General features: G+C 48.1%; 1 protein-coding gene across 1 annotated transcript; it reads right to left on the bottom strand.

Moving 5' to 3' along the window:
- Positions 1–667: 667 nt before the first annotated feature.
- Positions 668–16,222, bottom strand: Pes1 (pescadillo ribosomal biogenesis factor 1). Its single transcript, XM_028758173.1, has 15 exons — positions 16,115–16,222; positions 11,699–11,778; positions 10,689–10,842; positions 9,459–9,568; positions 6,713–6,884; positions 6,543–6,632; positions 3,982–4,098; positions 3,812–3,886; positions 3,511–3,597; positions 3,227–3,357; positions 2,747–2,872; positions 2,442–2,626; positions 1,865–2,022; positions 1,616–1,777; positions 668–1,051 (listed from the first exon to the last, which is right to left on the bottom strand). Exons 1-15 carry the CDS (start codon positions 16,136–16,138, stop codon positions 968–970), a joined length of 1,755 nt encoding a protein of 584 aa, XP_028614006.1. The 5' UTR covers positions 16,139–16,222; the 3' UTR covers positions 668–967.
- Between the last annotated feature and the right edge of the window lie 1,636 nt (positions 16,223–17,858).

Raw genomic sequence — 17,858 nt, 5'->3', positions numbered from 1 at the left:
GACAAAAGCTAGAGTCCTCAGAGGAAGGAGCCTTGGTTGAGGAAATGCCTCCATGAGACTCAGCTGTAAGGCATTTTCTCAATTAGTGATCAATGGGGGAGGGCCATGGTAGGTAGTACCACCCCTAGGCTGGTAGTCCTGGGTTCTACTTAAGCAAGCCTTGTAAAGTAAGCCACTAACTGCACCCCTCTCTGGCTCTGCATCAGCTCCTGCCCTTTGAGTTCCTGTCCTGACTTCCTTCAATAATGGACAGCAATATGGAAGTGTAAGCCATAAATACTTTTCTCCCCATCTTACTTTATGGTTATGGTGCTTCATCACAGCAAAGGAAACCTTAACTAAGATACCTTCTTTCACCTTCTTATGAACTCCAGCAGGAAGTGAAGGAAGCCAGTTGTTTATAGACCAGGACTGGACTGGACAAGTGACCCTCAGCATACTGCTTATGAGGTTCCAGAACTTCAAACCCTAACTTGAGGAAGCAGGTTCAGAGTACAGCCTGAGCTGAAATAGTTATCAGGCCAGGGCAAGTGTGAATGAAACCCAAGTCCAGAAGCTATGTCCTTTCTACCATCCCTGGGCCCAGAGTTGTTCTAGTGTGCCTGAGCCCATCTGGATCTGTCCAGATGACATCTCTCCAACCCCAGGGAGGCTTCTGAACACAGAATCCAATTGGCTGCAAAGATCCAACCATTTAATAACAAAAGCTCCCCACTCTTACTCCATGATAGCATCCTAAGCACAGGATGGGCACAGCTATTAGGAGGCTGTGGAAAGCCACGGAAAATGAGGATGTCAGAGGGACTCCTGGATTAAGAACTCTTTGCTCAGACACTGGCATGAACCTCACGGGGGGGCCAGGGCTGGCCACACACAACCACCAGTATGCGAGTGCTGGCTGGAGTGGATGTCTGCTTCACTGGCTTGCTTCTGCCAAGTCCAAGTCTCAGTGAGGGACAACTGGAGCTCACACAGGCCTTGTCCGCTTGGCCTTTTTCTCAGACCTCACAGCGTCGTCATGGGCTTTCCTCTTCTCCGCGAGCTTGTTGGCCTGTGAGAAGGAAGGAGGAACTCAGACTGGGGATGAGGGAGGAAGTGAGCGAGCAGAGAGGGGCTACTGTTATTAGCAGAGCTTCTATTCTAGAAAAGCTACCAAAGATCTCAACTTGAACCTTAGGGTAAAAGGACAGAACTCCTTCCACTGCCTGTACAGCTCATTATTTCATGGTCCATAAATCTCCAGCTTGGAGAATCTAGGCCTACTCTTCCATCAGGTTCTCTGAGAGAAAAACGGATTCTACTCAAGCCTTTACTGGAAGATGGCAAGAGAGGGAACAAGAAGAGTCCTTCCTGGGCTACAAGTAATGCTCCTAAGAACCAATTAGAGGTTGGGAGGTCTGCTCTGGGTGTTTCCAGAAGGTGGTCATACTACAGTGTCACAGGAAGACAGACACATGTTACTGTTATTTAAGAGGCAAGGCTGCCGGCCACCTCTGGAGGCCTCAGTGCACAACTACTTTGTTTTGTTTGTTTTTTTCCTTTTTCTTCAGTTCTTCCTGAGTCTGTGGGATAGCTCCATCTTCAAGACAGCTATGCTGCTAGGGCAGGAACCTACCTCTCGGATTTTCCGCCGCTTGCCAAACATGATCTTTTGGTAAAGGTACTTCTCTCGCTTTTTCATCATCATGATGGCCAGGCGCTTGGCCTCACTTTCTTCCTCCTGGGCCAGCCGCTGTTTGTCTTCCAGCTTCACAGTGCCGGCCATAACCTGGGGTTTCTGGGAACAATGCATCTGCATGAGAACGTGGTCTTCTGGGCTAACCAGGCTGCTTCCCAGGCATGCCTCTGTCTAGCGCTTCCCTACCTTTCCTTCCAGCCTTTGCTGCTCCAAGGCCGACAGGTGCACCTCCTCCGCCTCCTCCTCCTCCGATTCAGCTTCCGTATCTTCCTCCTCATTTTCCGCTGCCACATCACCGTCACCTTCTTCATCCTCCTCGTCCTCCTCTTCCTCTTCCAAGTTTCCTGCAGACAGCAGGTGACTTCTGAAAGACCTACATGTTTGCTCTTCCCTAGCACCACCCTGCCTCTGCTGCCCACATGCATTCTGAATGGAGTTCAAGGGTGCCCTACCAATGGCCCCCAACAGCTCCCACAGCCCCAGCCGAGCTGCCTTCAAAGAAAACTCTAAGGCCCTCTCTTGAACCTGTGCAAAACTGACAACCCTATGCTATATTGATCAGCTAACCACTCCCTTCAGATGACTCCAAATGTCAAAACCAGACTAATACCCTAAATGCTTGAAAGGCTGACAGTGTTGTTCTGCTCCAGCTGTCTCGGGGCTTGCCAACTCTGTAGCCAAGGGAAATGGGCAGCTTGGGCACAGGGGCCAGGGACACCCAGAGAAGCCTGTCCATACGACCGCCCACTCCTATGCAGCTTACCTGGATCTTCTCCCCGTTGCAGAGCCAAGAGCTTCAGCTTCTCAGGGGGAATGTAATCTCCTTCCTTCTCAGATACGAAGGGCGAAAGGTGTGGGGGCAGCTGCACCCCAGGGAAGTACTCTGCCACAGGGAGGAGGAGCCGGGCATTCACACAGTCGAACACCCACTGGGGCTGTACATAGTACCTGGTGCAGGGCAGCCAGCAAAGAAATGTCACAAGGGAATAACCAGAGGTAGCACTGTAACACCAAGGCCTAGGACACACATCCTCCCCTACAGGGGACATGAGGGCCTTGAAAATCTACCTGCCAATGACGGGGGTCTGCTGCCCTGGCCGGTCAACAATCTGGTGGGTGATGCAAGAGTCTGTGACGTCATAGGTGGCTCCGATGCACAAAGACTTGTCCCAGGATACATCCCCACCAAAACTCCTACAGGCATAAGGGAAACCATAAGCTTTTTAGGTACCAGATGCCTGCCTTGGAAGCTGGTTTCTCTGGATCTACTACCTACAAACCCACCCTTCTAGGAAGCGCCTATGCCTGCCCCAGAGCCTTCTGTCTGGGATAACACCTATATTCCTGGTTCAGTAAGGACCTTGGCTAGGAACAGAACAGTTTCTCTCCCTTTAGCTGAGTGCTCTGAAGGTCTTCCCAAGCGCTCTGTACATAATTGCTCTGTGAGAAGTGTAGACACCCCCATGTTGTTACCAACAGGCTTCCAGGCTAGGATGGAGACTGGAACACTGTATAGCCAGAGAAATGGGCTGGCTACAGCCTCCCCACCTGATAATGAAGGCCAATGCTTCTCGGGGCACCTCGCGGTTTAGGAAGAACTTCAGGCCTTCAAAGAGTTTCTTGTGCTTTTCCTGTGCCTCCAGCTCTTTCCTTCGACCTTCCTCCTGTGATGTCACCTCCTGCAGAGAAGGGGCCAAGCTTCACACCACCAGGCCATCCAGCTCCACCAGAAGAGACTGGAGCTTCCTTCTAGATCCCACAGCTTCTAGGTACTGGCCCCATCCCTCCTCCTGTCCCACCCTGTACACTCCTGGAGGCAGCACAGTACTCACCCCATCGGTAGGAAACTCATCAACCTCAGCCTCCTCTATAGCAGGCACCACCACTCGGGCCAGGCTGGCACTGAGAGCAGCCAGTTTCTGTAAATAGAGAGTAGAATTGCAAGGTGGCTTGCTTGCAGGCAGGGAACCTCATCAGGGTGTGGGGTGGGGAACAAAACCAGCTCCAGGCCACATTTGGGTCTGGGCTCTAAGGGTAAGTCATAAGACGACCCACGTAGCAACACACCTAACTATCCACAGTACAAAGACCATCCGAATGATGTCAGGCCATTGTTCCCAAAGCCCCTCTTACCTCCATAGAGCTCTCAGAGTCCAATGCATATGTGTCCTCTCTGACTTTTGTCTCTGCTTGGGCTTGACCTTCAAGCTGGGAAGAGGGAAGAGGACACCTATAGCCCCTTGCCTCCATGTGGGGACAGAAGGGCTAGATCCAACCTGGGTGAGAAAGTGCTAGGGCTCTACCTTGGGTGGGTATTGAAGGTTGAGTGACTGGTAGAGTCGGAAGTTGACGAAGCCCAGGAGAGTGGTATAGAACTCAGTGAAGGTGGCCATGACCCTGTAGTCCACATCTGTTGGATGCTGGAGGTATGAGACAGGCATATCAGCAGTGTTACCACAGTGGGGAGGTAGGTGTTACACCCACAAACCCACAGACACTTTAAGCACAAGTGAGGCTCTGGACAAAGGCCTCAAAGGCTATGGATATACAGAAGCCAGTGTCAGGTTCCCCATGTGATACAGAAGACCAGGACAGAGGCAAGGGGATCTGGTCTACAGTGCTCCCCTGCAGCCTGCCCTATCTCTTCCTGGTCCTCCTACTCCTCTGTCAATTGTCAGTGGGACATAGAACGCATGCCTTCTCCACCACCCATCCCAGAATGTGTTCAAGATCTGCTCTGAGCACTAGGGCTGGTAACCTTCCCAGAGCCCAGCAAGGCCTATGCGTGTGGCATATGGTCCACAGCCCAGAAGAGGTGACAGGCATCTATTGACTTCGGTGCCTTGGAAAGCCAGGTGTGGCTAGTTGTGGCAGGTGAGCAGGACTCCATTCCTCCATACTCTGGAGAGTCTGCGATGAAGCTTATGATTTGACATCCCATCTCTAACCCAACCTAAGACTAGGCTGAAGCAGAGGTGGACAGACCACCATCCCCAGCTGCACCCAGCAGGCATAGAGGTGGACAGCTCATCTACCAACTGGACCAAAGTGTCTCAATTTTGGAATAGTCCCACCCTCTAAAGTCAGAGCAGCCTACCCAAGAGCCCCACCAAGCCTTGCTAACCACTGGAAGGCACACAATACATAGTTCTAAGACCTGTCAAAACTGATCACGATCATAAGGTCCCCTCAGCCTAGGGCACCCAGAACTTTGAGCTAGTTTTCCATCTTGCTATTAGGCAGCAACCTATGCCCCCAGGGTTTTCCTGGTAAGACTTTGAACACAAACACCCTTTTCCATAGTACTGAGCAGGGCAGGTACACCCTGCCTGCACCCCAAATCCCACTGCTGTGTGTATGCCCAGCACTGGCTGCCCAGGGGAGGGGCACGTGAGGGTCCTTGTTACAACCACCCTTTGCTGAGAGGAAGCAGTTGGCAGCAAGCTGGGAGGAAGGAGGCAAGGGCAGCCCATGCCCTTCCCCCAGGGCCAGCTGTGTGGAGGCTGGCCCTCACAGGGCCCTATTCACCACTCCAAAGACACACAAAGACCAGTCTGAGCATAACTTGGGGGGGGGGGGCCCCGACATCAGAGAGAAAGAAAGGGCCAAAGCAGTTAGGCAGGAAGGAGAAGGAGCTGCAAAACAGAGAGGAAAAGAAGGTCCATGTACCCTTGTTCCCCAGGCCTGCTCTGGAACATGAAAAGAGCCTGCTGAGCTCCAAGGCCACATCTTGTCCAGAGAGAAGTCCCACCACCAGTGAATCAGAGACAGGACAGGTTCCAGCTTCAGATACCCCCCTGAACCCTGGGAGCACAAAACCTCAGTTTACAACAACTGTTCTCCATACAAGGTAACAGTTCCTGCTAAATGAACCAGCATTAAAGGAAGCCAAGTACCTCCCACATACAGACGGACAATTCAGGGGGCAAGCCTAGCTAGGACTAATTCTCAGGGACTGGGAGCTAATAAGGCTTCTACAGAAAGCAAAGCTAGACTCCTCTTAGCATGGGCCCAGGGATTTAAAGAGAAGCTAGTAAGAGGCAAGGCTGAGTGCTAAGTGCCTCTCTGTGCTCCCTCTCTGTGCTCCCTTTCCTGGAGTCACCCTGTGCTCCAGGCTGTGGGGAGGACAGGGCAGAGGAGACGGGAGTAAAGCACTTTTGCTGTGGTGTGTCATGGCAGAGTGGGAATAAGGACCCCAGTGGATCTGAGAGGAAGGCTGGGCTCTGCCTCTCGATCCAGGTGGTAGCTGTATAAAACACTGGGCACCCGTGGCCTCCAGAGCTGCCCTCACTGCCATTCAACCACAAAGGCTGCCACCCATTCAGAACCAGGTCCTTTTAAGACTTCTTTTCCCTGAAGTCCTCGTGGCAAGACTGAGAAGATAGTAGCACATTAACTGAGGCAGAAAGGTGAAGGAACATGTCCAAGACCATCTAGCACACCAGGTCTCAGTGTGTGGGTCACCTAAGCAGACTATCTTCATTATCAGATATTTACGTTATGATTTATAACAGTAAATTAACAGTTATGAAGTAGCAACAAAAATTTTATGGTTGGCGTCACCACAACAGGAGGAACTGTAGTAAAGAGTCGCAGCACTAGGAAGTGAGAAGCACTGCTCTAGCAGAGGTGCTGGAGCAGGACAAGCTTAGTTAGGCTTAGTCTATGGGTCTGTGTTCATATCACACTGAGGACTGTGACCGACCGATCAGTTACTGACTGCCTGGGCTGTAGAACACATTCCCTACTCTGCCCACTGCGGCCCAAAAATCAAGAACCTAGTGAAGGCTGGACCCTAAGATAGCACCCCACCAACATCTTTCTAGGAAAGAGCACACAAGGCCCTCCCAATAAGCACACTTACATCATGGGAGAAAGCATAGGGAGCAATCCACACGATGGGCTGACCCAGCACCTCAGCCTGATAGTAAATGCCTTTAATGGACAGGAAGACCTAGGGAAGGAGGGAGAACAGCATGAAAACCAAGGAGTGACAAGGGAGGACCAGAGCTTCCCAGGAGAGCCTCAGCTCACCTTTCGGAGGGCTCGGGCAGCGATGACGTAGTGCAGAAACTCCACAGTGAGCCGGCGGCACAGCTGAATGGTCTGCACATGGCACTTGCCCGTCCGAGGGAAGGTGGAGAAGAGGAAGCACATTGACAGGGCATCATCGAGGTCCCGCAAAGCATCGATAAATGTGGGGTACCTGCAGGGTGGTAAGGGCAGCACTCCTAAGCCCATTCTGTTGGGTTCCAAGGCTCTCTAGCCTTGACACCCAAACTAGGCACTGCCATACCTACTTCCTGACATAGTGATAGCATCAACTTTCCCACAGATGTCCATGTACCTGCAAATAATCCTGTAGCCACTGGTAAGCTAGAAAGTTCCAGTGAATGCTCATGACCTCAAGACATAGAGCACAGGAACCTCAACCACGTGTTACCTTCTGTAAATGAGAGGACACCAAGTTGGTGGCTCTTTGACTCTATTTGAAACTGGAATCTTCAAAGGCCCACAATAAAAAAGGAAAATTGGAAAGCAGGCCTAGTTGGCTAGAAATAGGTTTCCTTCCCCAGCAGTACCAGCACCTGGGCTTGGCTAGTCACCTGGGTGGTCTTGTCTTCCTGTTTCTCACCATCCTGATCCATGTAACTGACAGAACCAAACTCTAACTGGGACCCCGTCCAGCTAGAGTAAGCACGTTTCCAGGAACGCCATGGTAAATGAAGAAGCAGACAAAGTGTTACTTGGGCAAGAGTGCTGGGATTAAAGGTTTGAACGATTTTCTGAGACAGGGTCTTGCCTGTTTCAAAATGTCAGAGCACCACTGCTTTGATGGTTTCCAAAACAGGGACAGAAGTGTAGGACACAGAGAAAGCACTGCATCCCAAGTTATGGTACTTGAACTGAGCTGTGACCCCCAACTGGGCCACTAGGCCTCACCTAGCTCCAGCTTTATCTAGAAAATGGCACTGCTGAACAAACCTGCTGACTTAAAATAGGGTGTCTTTAAGCAGATATGGTGGTACACATCTGTGGTCCTGGCACTTGGGAAACAGAGGCAGGAGCATCCTGAGTTCCAGACTAGTTTAGGCTACAGAGAGACCTTATCTCAAAAATCAAGCCACCAATCCACCTACCTCTTGTGACTCTAAACACACCCTGAGTAAAGATGAATACACAGGGCCTCAGTTTCCCTCCTCAAGCTAGGTATTCTTAGAGATGCTGACATCTAAAAACCATATTCTAGGAAGCTTCACTTGAAGACTAGGGTCTGCCAGGTGTGGTGGAGAACACCTTTAATCCCAGCATTTGGGAGGCAGAGGAAGGTGGATATCTGGGAGTTGGGGGCCAGTGAATTCCAGGATAGTCAGAGCTAGTGAAACTTTGTCTCAAAGAAAACATTCAAACCTTTAATTCCAGGACTTGGGAGGCAAGGCAGATTTTTGAGGTCAGTCCTGGTCTACAGAGAAGTTCCAGGAGAGCCAGCGCTACAGAGAAACCCTGTCTTTAACAACAACAACAACAACAACAACAAGATAATGCTGGTGTTGCTCTGCTACATCATAAAGGGCTCTGAAGAGCACAGACAACAAGGGGCAAGGTCCTGGGCCCAAACAGCACTTCTTACTACAACTAAGAGGGCGACCAGGTGTTCAAAACCAGGCAGAGATGAAGGGAAGGCTTAGCAGGTCCTGGCAGGTGACGGGATAGCTTCCTAGGTTCCTGAGGCAGAGGTATTATCCTCCCTCTGCCTCCTTGGTGCCTCAAAGTTTCCTAACTTTCTAATACCCAGGCCCTTTGTAGAACAAGCACACACCTCTTCTGGACCACCTTGGTTTCCCCCATGCTTTGGTTCTTCTGGTTGAGGAGATCAGACACTATTTGCTTTGTGAATGAACCCAGGTGCTTGCTTCCCCTACCTCCATCTCTTCCACATAAAAGCCATGTTATAGGCATGACAGGAGCTACCAAAATGTCTGTAAGTGATGTGTACTTGCTCAGAGGAGTTCCGGTCCTCTGACCATCCAGTTCCTGATACCAACTGTTATCTCCCAGGCCAAAGTCCACCATATCCCAGGAAGGAAACTCTGCTCCTTCATTCTGGAACTGAGTGTGCATAGGCCATTCCACAGAACAGAGATAATAGCCTAGGAGTTCTATACTTGATTAGTTCCAGGCCAAAGTGTTGTGGGAACTATTATGAACACTGAAGAATATTTAGCACCAATGCTGGCTTCTAGCCTATAGACACCAAACACATTCCATCCAAACTGGAGGAACTATAAGGGTCTTCAGACATTTGCCCAATTCCCCAGAAGAGGCAAAAGTCACTGATTAGCTAGTGACAGGGAGGGGTCTTTGGAAGGCTGAGCAAGGAACAGTTAAGACTAGACCTCTCTTACCTTGCTTTCTAAGTCTATAGTGTGGGAACTCATGGCTCTGGCTCTCCCACAATAGGGCCTTTGAAAGTGCTGCTGTCTCTGCTCATAAAGCGTATTCTTGGCTGCCACAAACAGGTCATTTTCCAGATATCTCTCTGAGTATGCAATCAATGTAATTGTACCATACACCTAAGTCCTCTCCATGCTGCCTTACAACCCTTACTGTACCCAGTGCGACTTATAATCACGACTCTCATTTGTTAGCTTGGCTTTTGGTCTAACTCCTCGAAGAGGACATGCACTGTCAGTCAAGTGTTGGTTTTTGAACCCATTTCATCCCCAGCACTAGGATAGTACTCAGCAGCAACTGCAGCATTCTGAGGAGCAGGACTCACCGCTCCTTGACAATGTGGTCAAGTTTGTAGCTGGGTTTATTGTCCTTCAGGCGCTCTACAGAATTCCATTCGCTCTTCCCATAGGCTTTGCGGAGCTTCCGAACAAACACCTGGAAGAAGGGAACAATGAGGCTGCAGCAAGGGCCTCTGGGCCTCTTCCATGGAGGATGAATACATGGAACAGGGTCTTCTCAATGGTTTCTGAAACTGATCATAGCTGTTTGCCTGTGCCAACAGACCCCTCAGCCCAAGATCTGCCAAACAGCCCATTCCATGGAGCTCCAGACCCATGATAATGACCAGAGGTGGCCCAAGCTCTGTCTTTTGATGCACAGATGTGTTGACACCATGTTTTCCTGGGATGAGAAGGCATATCAGCTGTTTTACATGATCAGCAGATCATGGCTAGAAGAGCTAGCTTTTAATGCAAAGTGCTATGGGCATCACCCAAAAACTAGTTGGACAACAAGCTACTCAGGAAAAAAAAAAAAAAAAAAACCACCACCACCACCAACCAAAAAAACCCGAGGTAAACTATAAGGCCACATCTTCAAAACCAACAGATGGTTTTCCTCCTCAGAACTGTTTAAACAAGCCCCAGAACTCCTCAGAAGCCCAAACGGTATGTGGGATTATAAACAGTAGGTCTTGGACACATTTCCCCACTGCTTGCCCATTTCCAGCACTGTCTGATGGAGCTGCAAAAGCCAGCCACAGCTGCTGCCCAGACTCCTGCTGGCCGCCAGGTGGCTCCACTCCTCGTAGAACCCCATTTCCAGTCAGAAGAGCCAGACACAGCAGTTAATTTCAACTAGTGTACTTTCCACACTCTACACATGGTGGAAATAGGTTTTTGCTGTCCCTGTAGCATTTGAGCATGTATGCTTATGTATGGAACTGAAACCCAGGTGATTGGAAGCAATCTAGCAAAGAGCTAGAATAAGGGGGCTGAGAACACAGAAGGCACCTAGAGCCCCTGGAATGGTACCATTTTTGCCTTGTGGGCAAAAAATAATAGTAATCTCTTTTTGAAGGGGACAGAGTTGGTTAACAATTATACATAGGTCCTGTGCAAAGGATTTTAGACAGGCAATCTTACTCAACCCTGGAAACATCCTTCTAGGTAGAAGGACCCCCTTCTCCCTATAGGACTGACCTTAAGTGTGGATCAGCAACCTGTCCAAGGTCAGTGACTCAAAGAGCTGCAAACACCCAAAACCCAGGCCTCACCTTGTACTCTCGGAATTTGTTGACAATGGGTTCATGGAGGAGGAATTTAATATCTTTGATAAGGTAAAATGTTCGAGCTGCTGTGGAACCCTTGTTAACTTTCTTCTTATGCTTGGGTTCATGAGGATAAATACCTTTCAGGATGCACAGCCGCCTGGAAGATAAGCCATCTATTAAATCAGCAAAGGGGCAAAGCCATCTATTAAATCAGCTGGGCCTAGAAACCAGGAGTAACCAAGAAGCATGGGATCCTGTGCTTAAGAGATCCTTCAAGTGGGTTTGTCCGATGACCACAAGTCCCTAAACACACAGTGCAAGCAGACACACATCGACAAAACAATCAGCAGATGCCACACTGAGAAATCAACATTTCAGACACATAAAAGGTAAGCATTTAAGAAGTGCTGAGCATTTAAGAAGTGGGACAGCCAGGCACAGTGGTGCACACTTGTTCTCCTGGCACTCAGGAGGCTGAGCCAGGAGGAGCGTAAGTTTAAGGCCAGTCTGGACTATGGGAATTTGTTTTTCATAACAAATAAACAGAAAAAACAGGCTTAGGAATATAGCTCAGTGACAGAGTGTTTGAGTAGCATATATGAGGCCCTTGATTCAATACCCACCCTGCAAAAAAACAAAAGAACCAAGCAAACAAGAAGTTCTCTTCAAAACAACACACACACAGAAGTGAGGCTGCAGAGGTCAGGTTTAGCCTGATAGAAGGACCCACTGACTGCAGAGACATCTAGATTTGACTCTACAAGAGAGAGCCTCTAGCTGTAGGATTCAGGTCTTCTGTCAAAAGGGTAGTAAAAGCCCAACCCGAAGAGCTAGTTCTCTGGTTTCTCCTTGGACCACATATGGCAGAGCACAGCTCACTAGCAAAGAGGTGAGGAAGCATACTAGAGCCTCCACCAGCTCAGTGAGGCTGGGAGACGGCTGAGCTTTCTCTGGGCATTCATTTCATTACCCAGACCTCCAAGGGACCCTGTTTTGTTCCTCTCCAAGCTCACCTGAAATCAGGCAGGCTCAGCTGCAGCTTCTTCCGGGCTTTGTTTCGGGTGATATAATTGGTGGCAGAGCCTCGTTCATACTTGGGGAAGAAAAATAAACAATTCTCCATTAGTGACAACTGCAGTGAGTGACATCCAACTGTGGGGGAAGTGAATTCTAGAGACAGCTACAGTTCTGGGTAGGTGGCAGAGATATTTCTGTGATGGGGATTGCTATAGGGAGTGAGATGACCTGACCAAAGGAGCTTGTAGCTGCCAGCATAGAGAAGTGCATCCACACCATGATCAAGTCTTGAAGTACTTAGCGCCAGCTCTACGTCCTGTCATAGTTAGGGATTCCACAATTGATTTCACTCAATCCCCACAAACCTGTGGGATAAGTGCCATCAGAATACCCATTCCACACCAAAGGAACGAGCTCGGTACAACAGCCCACTCAAGTCACACCAGCTTAAAAGCTAGATGTTTTATATGGACCCCACAAGTAACCATTCACACCTTCCTCCCCACAGGCCCATGAAAAGTTAGTACTACATATTTACTAAAGATCTGTGTAGAGTATGTTCTTTTGAGATAGACTGCAAGGCACTGTAAAAATCTAAGATATCTCCTGGCCATTTCCACCTCCCTCAGAGATAATATCATTCTAATTAAAAATGTTTACCCTAAGCTACACACCTTTCCCCCCAACCCCTTTCATTCACCAGACAGTAACTATGTTCAAAGCTTTAAGCTGGATGCCATGAGGGTGAGGAAGACAACAAGCCTGGTTTCTAACTTGCCTCCAAGAAGCAAGCTGTCTTGCTCAATCACCTGGATGTCTGTGGTGTTAGGATGGTGCTTCTCATTTATATCATTGCTAGAAAGAAAAACAGCATCCTGTTCCAAAGAGGCTGAAACAATAACTACCATGTCCACCCCAGATAAGATCTTCCTCTGTAGTGAGATAGCAGGAGCCTCTATACACAGGCTCAGCTCTAAAGAGTCAAAGCCTCCTGGACTACCCGTGCAGTTCCCCAACCCCTACAGCCATGAAACACTATTCAACCTTTCCTGTAGTCATCCACTGTCTACTGGGAACAGGACCATGCTAAGCCTTAGGGTATCCAAGGATGAGCTTCCCGGTTTTCATTACAAATGTTTTCCACTGAGGCCAGTGAGATGGTTCAGCAGGTAAAAGCTTTTGCCACCAATCCTGATGACCTACATTTGATACCAAAACACACTAGTGGACGGAGAGAACCGACTCCTGACCTCCATGTGTGCACTGTGGTTCTTGGGAGGGCATGCACACACAGACAGACGCACACAGACACAGACACACACACACATACACAAAGTAAACATGAAAAAGAAAAGAATTTCCCACTGAGCCAGGCATGGTGGTAAACACCTATAATTCCAATACTCAGGAAGTAGAAACAGGAGGACCATGAATTCCAGTTCAGCCTGTGGTATACAGTGAGATCCCATCACTAACCCCATTACAGGCTTTTGCTGTTACCCTCGGTTACTCTCCAGAGGAGGAACTAAATCCCTACTGCTGAAAACATCATGCACTTCAGATGCAGGAATCAGAGGCCACTGAGCTGAAACTGACCTGCAAACATCCTCCCTGAGGCCCAGCTTTCATGGTACTAGAAGGAGGGAAGCAACCAGTCCTACCCAGCTGTGATGTCTATGAACCACAGCAGCACAGCACAGTAAAGTGAAGGGTGGAGGAGAGGTGTGAACACCAGGGCAGTAACCAACAGTTTTCTACTTGTACTAAGACCCTCTCCACTTGGGAGGCAGAGGCAGGCGGATTTCTGAGTTTGAGGCCAGCCTGGTCTACAGAGTGAGTTCCAGGACAGCCAGGGCTACACAGAGAAACCCTGTCTCGAAAAACAAAACAAAACAAAAACAAAACAACAACAACAACAAAAAAGACCCTCTCAACACAGGAAAACCATGCCTAGCCAACTACCCTGGGCTACCCAGTCCTGAAGAACCTACAACCACCACTTCACAAACCAGCATAATCCCTGACACACTCTAAGTATTTGTCCTTATACCCACAGAAGTGTAGTCCTCACCTCTCATCAAAGAAACTTCTTTGCAATAGAGACCATTATAGAAAACCACAAGCAATCAAAATGCAGAGTTGTGGAGCCCAATCCCAATTACCATATCTACACAACTCCTACACCTAAGGCTCAGGGATCATTGTAGAAGAAGGAACTTAAAACCTTTAGGAACCAGAGGATCGAGGAGTTTGCTGAGATTTTTGTCTCCTAGGAATGTCAGAAACTATAACCATAAAGTCTCGCCAACATGGCTGCCTAAACATAAGCTGAACAAGGACAGCAGACTCGCTAACGTGGATGGAAGAAAGCCCAGGAGATGTGAGCCCTACACAAAGAACTGCAGGCGACTAAGGAATGCTGTGAGTGGGAGAAATAGTATTCCCCAGGGAAGAACAGACCAATCACCTATCCAATACCAAATGACCAGCCCCGAAAACACACACACACACACACACACACACACACTTATATAGACTAAGCAGATGTATTTAAGTATTTAGAACACATATGCATATACATATAAAACCATTTTAAAAAGAAGCCATGAATCAGAAAGTGAGCAAATGAGAGTATATGGAAAGGTTTGGAGAGAAAGAAAGGGAGAATAATGTAATTATAGTCTCAAAAAAGTAATTAAAGGGGCTAGAGCAATGGCTCAGTGGCTAAGAGCACTCACTGGCTGCTTTTCCAGAGATTCAGAGTTCAATTCTCAACAACCACACAGTGGCTCACAACTATCTATAATGATTTTTTATTTTATTTTATACATGAGTGCTCTATCTGCATATATGCCTGTATGCCAGAAGATCCCATTACAGATAGTTGTGCCCCACCATGTGGTTACTGGGAATCGAACTCAAGACCTCTGGAAGCGCAGTGTTCCTAACCACATCTCTCCAGCCCACAACTATCTATAATGAGATCTGATGCCCTCTTCTGGCGTGCAGGTGTACGAGCAGATAGAGGACTCATGCATAAAAATAAAAAAATAATTTAAAAAAGTAATTAAAAAACAACAAAACATTGGTATCAGAAACTTGCAAGTCAAAGAACAGACCTGAGCCCATCTCACCTTCATCTCCATCCCGAAGTCCCTTCATGCCCGCAGTCTCCTTACAGAAGCAAGAATAACTCAGAACAAGTCGCTTTTTTTTAGTTGTCTTCTCAACTCAGAATAAACTCCAGTCTTACACGATACAGCCCCAGCCTCGCCTAGACAGCACCTTGCTTACTGACCATCTCCCAGACATGCTGGTGTCTTTCCAAAAACCCTGCACACTGCCCGCCCCTTCTACCTACGGGCTCGTGACATTCATTTCTGCTGGAGTTTTCTCTGCTAAGCACTTCTGAAGGAGAAGAGAAAAACAGCAAGCTTTCACATTAATTATGGTTAATAAACTTACTTAGGAAACACAAGGTTGCATAGGAAGAGACTCTGTCTCTGATCCAAGACAACAGAGCTAAAACTGTACTCACTTCTGCTTTTGTCAATCTGCTCACCCTTTCTACTTTTCTGAAAGAAAAAAAAAAAGGTATACACCCACTCTTCTCCCTTGAGAAGTGACCACCACCAATACCACATGGATAACAAGTTCTATCTGCTAAAGATAAAACTACTTTAACCAGAAGCCTGCAAATTTCCGCTTCTATAAATCCTGTAAGGGAAAAAGACCACCCTAAAATATAAGATTGTGACAATGCCTAACCCCATATAAACCATGAAACACTTCTGTTGGGGCCTGAGCCTCTTTAAGCTACGGCTGGAAGCTACAGCTGCACGCTGATAGAAATCTCTCCTTTATCTGAATGTCGAAATTCTCTTTCGGGAAGGTTGAGGACCATCCCCACATCCCAACACTTTCATGCCCCAGACCCATCTAAAGTGTTGATAGTCCAGATTTCCACCAAAATGCTACGTCAGAAGAGGACCTCCACGACAACACTAACAGATTAAGTGTCTGTTACTCTCCACTTTACTGCTTTCCACTTTTACTCCCTAGCTCTCTCTGGAGCGCACTTAAAAATCCTTAGCCACTTTATCTGATTATTTTTGTCCAACGGGAAAGGTTGACGCTGGGAAAGCGGGGCCACATCTGATTGCTTACTTATCAATTCCCAATACCTAGGACCGGGCCTGGCTCAACAGAAAAGGTCCTAAATCTTATGATGAATTCTACGTACGGTTGATCACTCTTTAATTGTTGTTTGGCTGCTCAGCCAGTCTTCACAACTCCTTCCTCAGAAAGCCCCCATCACAGATCTTTCTAGGGGCCGTATCACGACCTCTCGGTCCCCAGAGGCCAGGGAAAGTGACAAGTCCGAGCTCCCACCACCCCTGTAACCCACTCACCTTCTTTTTCTCCAGACCTCCCATAGCTCCACGTTGAGAAACTCTTTAAGGCAACGCGGAGCAGCACAGCTACTTCCTCCCGCACGTGCCCTGCCTAGGGCCCTGAAGGACCCCACGCCGCCAGCTGAGGGCTGTCCGAAAATATGCCTGTGCAAGTCCAGAGAACGTTGTGCTTTTGGCAACCTCGTTATTTACGATCAAACTCTCTAAAACTCAATAATCGTGGTAGTTCTTTCAGTCCTTTTCTTAGTTGCCAAAACCTATATAGACAAGCTTTAAACTAATGTGGAAATTTTGGCAGTTTTATAACCACCCTAGACACGATTGTTTGACCACGCGAGTCCCAGTGCATTTCGGGACACAGCCGGACTGAAGGATAGGAAATAGACCCGCGTTTTCTAGGAGGGCTTTGTAGTCTGGTCTCGAACTAAGAAATCTTCCTCCAGAGTACTGAGATTAAAGGTGTGCACCACCACGCCTGGCTGATGTTTTCTTTAAAAGCAACAACAACAAACAAACAGAAATGCTCACCAAACTTAAAGCTACTAGCTTCTGTAATGCTAGGCTGACTGGCCAGTGAGTTTAAGGGAATTGAATTGTCATGGCAACGGTTGCTGGTCATTGTAAACCCGGCTGGCCAGGTTTTGCCTTGTTGGTCTTAGGGTCAGCCTCACCTAGTTTGTTTGCTCATGTTAGAATAAAATGGAACAAAGGCCCTACCTTTTACCTCACACGGATAGAGGGGTCTAAGGAACCACTTAAATTTGGGTAATGAGTTGGGACAAGAAGGACTGGATCTCTGAGTCCGAGGCTAACCGGATCTACGTTGTCAGTTCCTGGACAGCGAGGATATTAAGTGACACATTGTCTCAAAAGAAAAAAAGAAAAGAAAGAAAAGAAAAAAGAAAAGAAAGAAAAACAATGAAAGGCTCTGTAATCCCAGCACACAGGAGTCTGAGGCTGGAAGATCCTGTTTCAGGACAGCCTGGGCTAGAGATAGTGTCTCAAAACAACAAAACCAAGAAAACAAAACAGGGCTGAGAAGATGACCCAGTGGATACAATTCCTGACATGCAAGAATAAGGATATGAGTTCAAATTTGCAACACACACATAAAAGTTGCAGTGACAGCCGGGCAGTTGTTGGATGCAGGCACTCAGAAGGCACAGGCCAGTGGAGTTTCAGGCCAGCCTGGTCCTCAGAGTGAGTTCCAGGACAGCCAGGGCCACAAAAGAAACCCTGTCTCAAGAAAACAAACGAAAAGAAGTTGCAGTGGGGGCCCATAATACCAGGTCTGGTATGAGTGAGAGGGAAATCAGTAATTGGACATGGGATAATTGGATCCCTTAAACTCACTGGCTAGGCAGCCTAAGTTTAGCAAGCATTTCCATTTTCAAAAAAAGAAAAGAGCTGGGTAGTGATGACGCACGGCTATAATCCCAGCACTTGGGAGGCAGAGGCAGGTGGATTTCTGAGTACGAGGCCAGCCTGGTCTACAGAGTGAGTTCCAGGACAGCCAGAAAGAAAAAAATATATATCAGCCAGGCGTAGTGGTGAACACCTTTAATCTCAGCACTCTGGAGGCAGAGCGGTTGAATCTCTGAGTTCAGGGTCGGACTTGTCTATAGAGATAGTTCCAGGAGAGCCAGGGCCATGCAGAGAAATCCTGTCACAAACAACAACAAAATTCCACCAAAACAAAACAACCAGTTGACATTATTCACACACGTCTGAACATATAGTG

This window comes from Grammomys surdaster, unplaced genomic scaffold (assembly GCF_004785775.1).
Source record: "Grammomys surdaster isolate TR1022 unplaced genomic scaffold, NIH_TR_1.0 126187, whole genome shotgun sequence".
Taxonomy (NCBI): domain Eukaryota; kingdom Metazoa; phylum Chordata; class Mammalia; order Rodentia; family Muridae; genus Grammomys; species Grammomys surdaster.
This window is presented reverse-complemented; position numbering and strand designations above follow the sequence as displayed.

What these genes read in the sequence shown, in the direction of transcription:
- Pes1 (XM_028758173.1), bottom strand. Translation starts at nt 16,138, where the DNA reads ATGGGAGGTCTGGAGAAAAAGAAG. An exon ending in ACCTTCAATACCCACCCAAG is followed by an intron (nt 3,887 to 3,981) that starts GTAGAGCCCTAG and finishes CCCTCTTCCCAG; the next exon opens with CTTGAAGGTCAAGCCCAAGC. An exon ending in GCATTGGCCTTCATTATCAG is followed by an intron (nt 2,873 to 3,226) that starts GTGGGGAGGCTG and finishes TTATGCCTGTAG; the next exon opens with GAGTTTTGGTGGGGATGTAT.